The sequence below is a fragment of the Lolium rigidum genome, chromosome 1 (assembly GCF_022539505.1).
Source record: "Lolium rigidum isolate FL_2022 chromosome 1, APGP_CSIRO_Lrig_0.1, whole genome shotgun sequence".
Lineage (NCBI taxonomy): Eukaryota > Viridiplantae > Streptophyta > Magnoliopsida > Poales > Poaceae > Lolium > Lolium rigidum.
In genome coordinates this window covers 199,825,445-199,835,540 of record NC_061508.1, presented here as the reverse complement: position 1 = coordinate 199,835,540, position 10,096 = coordinate 199,825,445, and the positions used below count along the sequence as shown (strand labels likewise).

The 10,096-nt window shown below is 46.0% G+C and overlaps 1 protein-coding gene across 1 annotated transcript; it reads left to right on the top strand.

Annotated features, from left to right (window-relative positions):
- The first annotated feature begins 5,123 nt into the window (after positions 1 to 5,123).
- On the top strand, positions 5,124 to 8,040 carry LOC124682960 (serine carboxypeptidase-like 45). The gene is made up of 10 exons (XM_047217555.1): positions 5,124 to 5,373; positions 5,685 to 5,759; positions 5,904 to 5,999; positions 6,161 to 6,253; positions 6,389 to 6,468; positions 6,556 to 6,837; positions 6,925 to 7,052; positions 7,159 to 7,251; positions 7,689 to 7,806; positions 7,888 to 8,040. Exons 1-10 carry the CDS (start codon positions 5,124 to 5,126, stop codon positions 8,038 to 8,040), a joined length of 1,368 nt encoding a protein of 455 aa, XP_047073511.1.
- The last annotated feature ends 2,056 nt before the right edge of the window (positions 8,041 to 10,096 follow it).

Here is a 10,096-nt window from a genome sequence, read left to right as displayed (position 1 = left end):
CGGGTGACCACTAGGCGGAGGAGAGGGGTTGCGGTACTTGTCTCGTCCAGAGTACATTGCATCCTTTCCCTTTCTTGGATCTGACGGTGGCGTCTTTGATGGTACGGGGATCGGATTTGGGTGTTCCCTGGCTTTTCTTCTTCGTTCCGAGGATCCGGTTCGCGATTCGTCATCTCGATGGCGATTGTTGTGGGCGTCCTTCTGCGCAGTGGAGACGCAATGCTCTGGATTAGACTCCAACTTGCGCGAAGTGTCTGCCTTGCTCTGTTGCTTCACCGCTGAAGCGACGAGCGTGCGAACGTAGTCGATGTCGATCTCCTCGTTGTTTTTCTTCAAGATCTCTGCAGCCTTCGTCATATTGTCCTTTGGGGTTGCGAGCGGCTGTTGCTCCGTTGGAGTTGCGAAAGTGATCCTGCGAGGAGCTATCAACTCACGCCGGACCTTTTCGACCTCCTGGTGAGCTTCAACGATCTTGTCCTCCCAATGCTTTCGGAGTTCCTTGACTTTCGCCAGTCCTTCGTCCACCTCCTGCTCACGCTGGATGAAGTCTTCCACAAAAACTGCGGCGTGTTTCCTTTCCTCCAGCATGGCGGCTGCGGTGTCCTTGAACTTCTTGGCTGTCGCCAGCAGCTCCACTCTTTTAGCTTCTAACGCTTCTACGTCTTCGGGAGTGATGGGTTTGTTAAGAATATCCGAGCGATAAACCGCATCCATGCCTGCTTGCGCGACCATCTCTTCAGGCGACAGGAGGCTCTCCGAGGAAGAATCCCTACGGGGCCGCTCCCGCGACATTGGAGATCCCTGGTGGGATGGCTGGGGGTCGGATTGGGTGCCTGCCTCTTCTGATCCATGTTCTCCCAGTGCTGCTACAGTTGCAAGTACCTGCTTTGGCTGGGCGGAATCAACCTCAGGCTGATCACCGTATCCATATTCCTTCACCTTACGATCGAACTCTTCAGTGTCCATGGATTGGGTGTCTCCGGAAATTGGGCTTAGATTTCCCAAAATCGATTCTTCAGCCGGAGTTCCGCTCTCTCCGACAGCCTCTTGCTGGTCCGGAGCAGCGTTGTTTTCCGGGGCCTTGACCTGCTCGGGACCAGCTCCGGCTTCTTGAGGGGCGGTTCCGGTGGTATGGGCCAAGAAGTGCACGAAGTGACACCTTTGCTTTTCTAACACCTGGGAGACCCAGGCGGATCGCACGTGGTCTTCCACCGTTATTTCTGCTCGGGGGCGGATTGGGTGGGTTTTGATATTTTCGGATCTAAGGCGGAATCTTTGCTAGGAAGTTCCTGCGTCTCGGATCGGATCTTCGCGGCTGCGTCCTGCTCGGCGGCGGTCGCGTCGGCGCTACTTACCGGTGGGTTTCCGTCGGAATCGACGGTTTCCCCGATGAAGATGTGTATGCCGCCAGCCGGGACGATGGAGAGCTTGACGGGGTCGGTTTTAGCCGGAATCCAACACTCATCCGGAGGGACGATCGGCAGATTTCCGGCGTAAAGGACACGCCCCACATCGATGGTGTCGTCGTAGCTTCCCATGGCGGAACCCTCCCGGTTCCGGCCTCCAGACGCCGCAGGCCCCACGGTGGGCGCCAACTGTCGTTGCCTAATCGACGGTACCTCGGAGGAGGGATCCTCACGAGGGGGTGAAGAAGTAGGGGCCATAGGGCGGAGTGCACATGGGACGGTGGTACGCGAGTTACCCAGCTTCGGAACACTTGCACGATGACAGGGCCTACTGCTGCTTGTGCCGGAATTATCCGGGCGCTTTCGCGTTGTTACAATGAGTTGTGGTTGTGCCTCTAGGGCTCCCGGGATCCGGCTTATAAAGGCGCACGGATCTAGGGTTTACATGGAGAGTCCTAGCCGGAATACAAGTTACCTAACTACGGTACAATGTCTTGCCGTGTACGTCAAGGATCCGCCTTCCTCTAAATACGTGCTTGGATCCGGATACTTCATGGGCCGTCACGGATCCGGCCTCCTTCGTAGGTCGGTTGAGATCCGGCTTCTGTTCTGGGCTGGACTTCATCCTTCAGGATCTACAGCAACTGGGCCGCCCGATGGGCCACATGCCTCACCATCATCTATGGGCCACCCGGGCTCGCCGGATCTAGGACATGCCGTTGATATACCCATAAAGTATACCCACAACAGGAAGTGCAATCGCGACACCCAATAGAAAGATAAGGTTTTAATAATAAATTTTCTCTTATAGATATTATCTATCGGTGCATAACTTTGCTTCGTTCATGGTCGATTCTACAGTGTATGAAGAATCATGATCTGTTTATGGAGATGTCTACACGGTTAGAGGACAAAGGGAGAGATATTTTTATCCAGTCATGGATGGGAGCGTAATTTTCGGATTGGATCTCCATCACCTTAGGTGCCTATGCAGTTTTTGAGGATTGTTTGTATTGCGTCTTTTACATTTTTATGTTTTGATAATGTTAGATTTAAACGACTGTGTGCAGCTTAGTTATGCAGACACCGAACGTAGCGCATGAATATTTTAAGTAATAAAATATCCTTCATAAAAAAATATACCTAATAGAAAACTGAACACATGTAACCTGTTGTAACAAATTGTGGTCGGAACAGGGAAAGGAATGCCATCCTTTCCAATTCGGTGGACAATGCAGAATAGGGAAATGAGGCCGGAATCTTGGAATATCTTGGTCTTTGCATTAGTCATAATACTGCTCTGCCCTGCTCCTAGAAGTTAGATTGGACAGTGGCGCTTCACCATCAATCAGTTAGAGAGAGGAAGAGAGATGCTCAGTGGACAAGACACTTGGTAAGAAAACAATGGCGTTGGGGGTTATTATTCCAGACGGCAGCTTTATACCTCCCCTGAATGTCTCTCCTAGGATAGAAACATCAGCGTGCGTCCATACGCAAGGCCCTAAGTACAGAGCGGATACCTTAATGAAGTCCGTGATGACGCTCTCATTCAAGATCCCTAGAGGGCTGTTGTAATTCCCATTTAGGGCTCAGAATTTTTTTATACGTATTGTTTGATTCGTAGGAACCATTTTTCATATAGAATTGCATTGCACTATATTTTGGAGTAAATTTTCATTTATTCAAACATCGTGTTACAATTCTTTTATATTTTATGTGAATCAAACGCCACTTAAAAAAATATTATGTAGGTCCCTAATTCTGTAAGATTTAACTGGACATGACATTGTAATCCTCTAGTTTTCTTGTTCCTATGTTCTAAGAATCTTACGAATTAAACATACCCTTAGTAAGTTAGGAAGGAAATCTCCAGTGTCAATAATAAAAAAATGTAGTGATTGCTTGGAGCCTACCAATTTCCTATATATCAAGCTCTTTATTTATTTCAAGAAGTGTTTCGATGATACGGAAATGTGAATTGGTCGAATCGAAACCAATGGTATTTCAGTTTCATTTCAAGGACCTGTTTGATTCATATGATACAAGTACACGAGAAAGTGAAGAATATAGTAATTAGATTCCATGACTTGTTAAATCTTTATAAAATGAAAATGCATGAATGTGCACTAGAAGCTTTTCAATTGAGCGACTGATTTTTTTCTTAAAGATGAAATGCTAATTGTTTGCAATATTTGTTATAAGAAATTCATGTGGCTTGACACAGTGGAAATTTTCTTTCATAAAGTGGTCCTAAAGGATAGATATAAGATAATTTGCAAGTAATATCTATTATCACTGTACAGTATTTTCAGATGTTTTAATGCTAAACCGCATTGTCTATTCTTTTACATGGAAACTGTTGAACGGCGGGTGCTACATGAGCAGGTGAGCGCTGTCTGCCTTTATTGAATGAAACAGAAGTGACTTGAGTCATAACACTGATAGACAGATGGCCCCAAATGCTCCAATAAACAGTGTTTCAGGTAGGTATCTAGTCCCTCCTAATTATAAATTAGGAGTGCTGCAGGACACACTCCAATAATTAGGAGTGCTGCAGGCGAGTGACACACTCCAAGTACCAACACACCTGCAGTGGACGGAGGCTAGAGATCGTAACAACCAAATGCCTTTTTATCTCCTCGTGAAGAAAACCCGGTCTTCTTGACCTGTTCCTGGTAACCGTATATCAAGATTTAAGGCTACATGTATATCCAAAAGCCACTAATCCTCCAGCAGGAAATAAATTGTCACACGAACCTGTTCCTGTGAGTGTGCGATGCAAAGGGAACAGTGCCCCATCATCTTTGCACAAGACAGCAGTATGAATGAAAAGAGTGAGACAGTGGAATCCCTAGCTAAAAAGCCTATCTTTTTGTAATGCAGCAAAGGCTTTTTGCCTCTTGGGTCCATCTTGTCCCTCTCCCCGTGCCCTCTTCTCTCATGTCATGTGACCCGTTAAATTATTCGTTTTCTGTTTATGTTTCCGAGGCGAATTTTAAATAAATTGTACTGGATACTCCTAAAAACAATTTTAGTACTGGATGTGCGTAGCTGTCTATGTGGATGTTTGTCATTTACTTGGTGTTGTATATAGCAGTATATACTACAAACACTTTCGATGAGAAGTTAACTTTGGACGAATAAATCTGAAATTAAAAACATCAACAAACACACATTTGCAGACCATCACCCACTTACAGTAGACAAACTCAGAAGGACCTTATCTGTTGCACAAAGTAGCCTGAAATGCTTATGCTAATCTCATAGTGGTACTTGAACTTTGCAGTGCAATCTGAGGCCTTAGGCCTCTTATAGCTCTAAACCTGCTAATGCATGAGAGTAGCTGTTAGAACAAATTGACATTCAGAAGCGGTTAAATACTATTATTCGTCCAAACATGGTCCTGCTAACATGCATAATTAATTAAGCCTCCCAGACATGCCACAGCTCTAACAAAATGTACCTTTTATACCCTTTCCCTCCTATATATTCTAATGCCACTCCAGTGGTCGTCTTGCTTCTGCATCTGCATCTGCCAGTGGCAGTCTCTCTCACTGAATCATTCATCTTTTGATTATTTTTCATCTCCCTCTTTGATCTCCTCTCAAGGCAAAAAGGGCACACTTGACTCTTGCCTCCTCCCTCGCCATCCAATCCCCTCTTCTCTTGCTAGCTCTCCTCTTTCCAGTCAAACTCTCTTTCACCACCTTGAAAGCAATGCCATCTCTAGTTTGCTGCTTCAGGCCATTGGCCATGGCGATGCTGCTACTCATTCCTGCTGCACTGTGTCAACCGCGTAAGGGCAATGACAGGATCACAACGCTCCCTGGGCAGCCTGAGGTGAGCTTTGCGCAGTACTCGGGCTACATTGGCGTGGATGGAATGGGAAGCAGGGCACTCTTCTACTACTTTGTGGAGGCAGAGATTGACCCTGCCACCAAGCCTCTTGTGCTGTGGCTCAATGGAGGTGAGTGAGCTGCATATCTGTTCCCCATTTCTGAATACCGAGTTCTACTCATTCTCTTGCTCTGGGGTTGCTAATTTCTGTGAACTCCTGAGGTATCTTTTACTAGCTTCTTTCTTCAGCTCTACTGAACCAGAATATTCCCAGTGTGGCTTCAACGAAAAATTACTCTGTGTGATATAAAGTTTCTGCTCAATACATTTTTGTTTCTTCTTTATAAAATCCTTGAATCAAAATGTGCTCGGTTTCTTGAGGTATCATTGGTTGAACTAGGTTTTATTCTTCAGGACCTGGGTGTTCTTCTCTTGGTGTAGGGGCCTTCTCAGAGAATGGTCCTTTCAGGCCTAGTGGGCAGATGCTAGTGAAGAATGAGTACAGCTGGAACAAAGGTGTGTGTGTGTGAGACTAATGAGTACTGCCCTCTCTACCTTTTTGTGCAACTTTGCATGCTAATTCCTAATTCTTGAGCCTTTTGTTGGCCCAAGAAAGTTACACATGCCTCACTGTTTTAGTATTGTTGTGTTGCCCTGCAGAAGCGAATTTGATTTACCTGGAGACACCAGCTGGTGTTGGCTACTCCTACTCTGCTGATGCTGCCTACTACCAGGGTGTGGACGACAAGATGACAGGTACTGATGTATTTGTTTTCTTTGTGTTCTTTATGTATTTTTCAACGTTTTTTGATCATGTTTCTGATTTTCCGTTTTATTTGCATGTCTTAATAAGCTTCTAAGAAAAACAGTCTGGGGGTTATGATTAGTTCTGACATTTCTTTACTGAATGAATGTAGCAATGGACAATATGGTATTCATGCAAAGGTGGCTTGAAAAGTTCCCACAGTACAAGGGCAGAGAGCTATACATTTCCGGAGAAAGCTATGCAGGTACATATATAATTTTTTAGATTTTAGATCTTAGGAATCACTAATAAACCCCTCTAAAGGGCTACCCCCATTTCGGAAAAAAAAAACCCCTCTAAACACCCTCTGAATCTTCAAATGTCCTTTTTGCGTGTTCAGGGCACTACATTCCACAACTTGCCGAGGTCATGGTAGAGTTCAATAAGAAGGACAAGATTTTCAACCTCAAAGGACTTGCTGTAAGGAAAACCTCAGTCAGTTCTATTTTGTTGATGCATTCTGGTTGTTTCTGACGGCAATCCATTTTTTTTTTTTTGGGTTGGCAGTTGGGCAATCCTGTTCTTGAGTTCACCACTGACTTCAACTCGAGGGCAGAGTACTTCTGGTCTCATGGCCTCATTTCAGACTCAACATACAGGATTTTTACCTCGGTTTGCAACTACTCCCGCTATGTCAGTGAGTACTATGGTGGATCGCTTAGCCCACTTTGTGCACGGGTGATGAACCAAGTAACCCGTGAGACTAGCCAGTTCGTGGACAAGTACGATGTGACCCTTGACGTCTGCTTGTCATCAGTCCTCTCCCAGTCAATGATCCTCTCCCCTCATGTATGTTCATTGCCACAAACTGAGCAGGATCATAGCTTAGCCATCTCTTTGTACCTTATATAATACCAATGTGGTTGTGTTGCTCAGAGGCAGGTCGGGCAGCCCATTGATGTTTGTGTCGAGGACGAGACGGTGAAATACTTGAACAGGAGGGATGTTAAGAAAGCACTCCATGCGAAGCTCATCGGTGTAAAAAATTGGGCAGTTTGCAGCAGGTATTTTATCTACAGATTAATAAGAGTATATGCATACAGATACTATTTTGTATACTTGCATCTGTTATATCTGACACTGTTTATCGTGTTTTTGGCTTTGTTACAGTGTTCTTGAGTACGAGTTCCTCAACTTGCAGATTCCGACAATCAACATAGTTGGCTCACTTGTCAAGTCCGGCATCAGAGTACTAGTGTACAGGTATAAAATATTCAAAGAGTAGCTCCTTTCTCGTATGCATGAATGCATCAGGAATATATTGGCAGGAAACAAAAAGATTAGAAAACTGAAGCGAAGTACCAGGTCTAAACCTTTGTAGTTTACTGCTTTTAGCATGGTATAAAAATACCTGAAATTTCTTTCGTGGGATATATGAAATTATAGGAAATAATAGATCTCAAGAATCTGGTATTTAACCCTGTTGGATTACTTGTAGAAAATGAAAGGAAGTAATGGAAAAGAAAATCTATGGAGTTGACACTTTACATAGGTTTTAGAACATGTACTTTGCCACCTTTATCATGATACAAATTGGTACCTGAACCTTTTCCTTTTGGAGGGTCCTCTCAACTTTGGTGAAGCAAAAAAGCTCAGGCCCACTAATGTAACATACTGTATTTGTTTCCTCACAAGTGCAGCGGCGATCAGGACTCGGTGATCCCTCTAACGGGAAGCAGGACGCTGGTGCAGAATCTAGCGCGCGATCTAGGCCTCAAGGCAACCATCCCGTATCGAGTTTGGTTCGAAGGGAAGCAGGTGACAACACAGACATAGATGCAAACTAAAGAACAAGATATGTAGCATTTTTCCAGTAACTGAATGATCTCCCTCTTGCAGGTTGGTGGGTGGACTCAGGTATACGGTGACATGCTTTCCTTCGCCACCATTAGAGGAGCTTCACACGAGGCACCATTCTCGCAGCCGGAACGCTCTCTTGTGCTTTTCAGGGCATTCCTACAAGGCAGGCCTCTACCGGAAACCTTCTCATGATAATGAACGTTGCCTCTGCAGCAATGAGAGGATTTGTTGTTCCTGCAGTCCTGCTTGTGCAAGAGGTTTAGTTGTGTTTAGTTATGTGAGAAATGTAAACTAAAAAATCGAGTTTGTCCTGCGGGTCAAGCTGCATGGGCGACTCCGAGCGCGATACCGTGGGTGACTCCGCGGGTGACTCCGCGGGTGACTCTGCGAGGTTTACCGGCGGCAAATTCTGGTCCCTCAAGTCTATGGCAGGAGAAGAGGATGAGGAGTCCCTGCCCATCTTCGGTGGAGGAGGAATGGATGGCATCGCCGGCTCAGGAGACATTATCGTCGGCAACAAGGACGGCCAAGAGAATGGAGAAGAGGAGAGGCCAGAGGGAAGCGGCCATGATCTTAGCAGATTCGCCGCCTAAGGTATGGGAGGACGTAACCCCTTTTTTCTCGAGAGCTCAAGGTGTATCAATCACGTAGAAGAGTGCTAAAAAATAGTAAAGATTGTGCTCCCCACAAGGGGCAGCTCCCCACCAATGGCCTACTCTCCTAACTATCACATTAACTCTCTAGACTCTGGAAAAAAAAACGGTACCACGGAAAAGCATGGTCAAGTGCCAACAACCATATTCCTCCTTGATCTTCTCTCTAATGGCTGCCGGTGACGCCACGTTGCCGTTGAACACGACATCATTCTTGTGCTTCCAAGTGCACCAGAAGACAAGAATGATCGACGTCCAAGATCCGAATCCACATCCGGTAGCCAGTCTGGCTTAACCCAGCGAGGGAGCGCCCAAGACCAGACCTATCGAGCCACCACACAACCCAGGAGTAGGTGTCGTAGAGTCTCCTACTCCTGGTCACAGAGCGGACTAGCTGCCGGGCAAGGTAGGCCTCGACGTTGCAACCTATCGACCGTCCAACAACGATTTCACGAGGTCAGCCAAGCAAATTTATAGGTATACGGTGCTCGTGACTGCCATATCTCCTGGGTGGTGCTAGCTTTCGTCGAGCCAGCGAAGAAAGCTTCATACGCTCATTTCGAGGAGTAGCACCAATCACCCGACCAGTGTCAGACGGACACATCATCTTGCTCCGGAGTTAGGGAAACAGCCCCAAGCCCGTGCCACAACATGGAGAACTCAGCATGAGTTCCTTCCGCTGTATCCGGTCCACAATCTCTGAGCCATGAACCCTTCCTTAACTGAGCAGGCCTTCAACCTCCTTTTGGAAACCATCTGCACCAACTTTGGGGCGATATCAGCTACCCTCTCCCCATCAAGCCACCGATCAGTCCAGAAGCGAGCTCGCTCGCCATTTCCTAGCACATAGCTCATAGCCGATTCAAAGATCGCTGAGCAGAGATTGGGCAGTCAAATATCAAACTCTGCACATACACCTTGGTAGGGTTGACCTCTGTAGCCACGCCCAGTGGCACCGGAAACCCAAGTTAAGGAGGCGTAGATTGGGAATCGCGAGCCCCCATAGTACTTTGGGCAGGCAACTTGATCCCACCAGACAATGCCCTCCATTGACCTGCTGACGGCCTTTGCACAAGAAGTCCATGTAGATCTTCCGAAGACCCTCGAAGATCTTGGGAGGAATGTCCAGTGACATCATGGCATGAATCGGTATCGCGCATGGCGTAGTCTGGACAAGGATCGTCCTACCTCCCCTGCAGCCGATTCACCACACTGTGCACCACAGCTTATAGCTAGGCAACCATCACCTTTCTCAGACCAAGGGGCAGCCCAAGTGTAACATCCCAAATTTCAATAAAAGAGAGAAACAAATATTCCAGAGATCAAAATTTCAAACCAACAAAAACTTTTCTTTTGCATATAGTACCCTGCATAGGACTTGTGCATTTGAGTGATATGCCATGATGATTGTTAATATGTGTTTGTGCTATGCTCTAAAACCCTAAGGTGATCATGTGAAGATCACCAACCAAATAAATCAAAAAGAGAAAGAAATCAAATAAAAGAAAAACCCTAAAACCCTCACATATGCTCTATGGCATTTTTATAAATTTTGACCCTAGACAAATTTGGTCTTCACCATTAGTTGAATAATG

Bases quoted from the DNA above. Each gene is read 5' to 3' on its own strand.
- LOC124682960 (XM_047217555.1), top strand. From the start codon at position 5,124: ATGCCATCTCTAGTTTGCTGCTTCAGGCCATTGGCCATGGCGATGCTG. The intron at 5,760-5,903 runs GTGTGTGTGTGT...GTTGCCCTGCAG, and splicing joins TGAGTACAGCTGGAACAAAG to AAGCGAATTTGATTTACCTG. The intron at 7,807-7,887 runs GTGACAACACAG...TCCCTCTTGCAG, and splicing joins TTTGGTTCGAAGGGAAGCAG to GTTGGTGGGTGGACTCAGGT.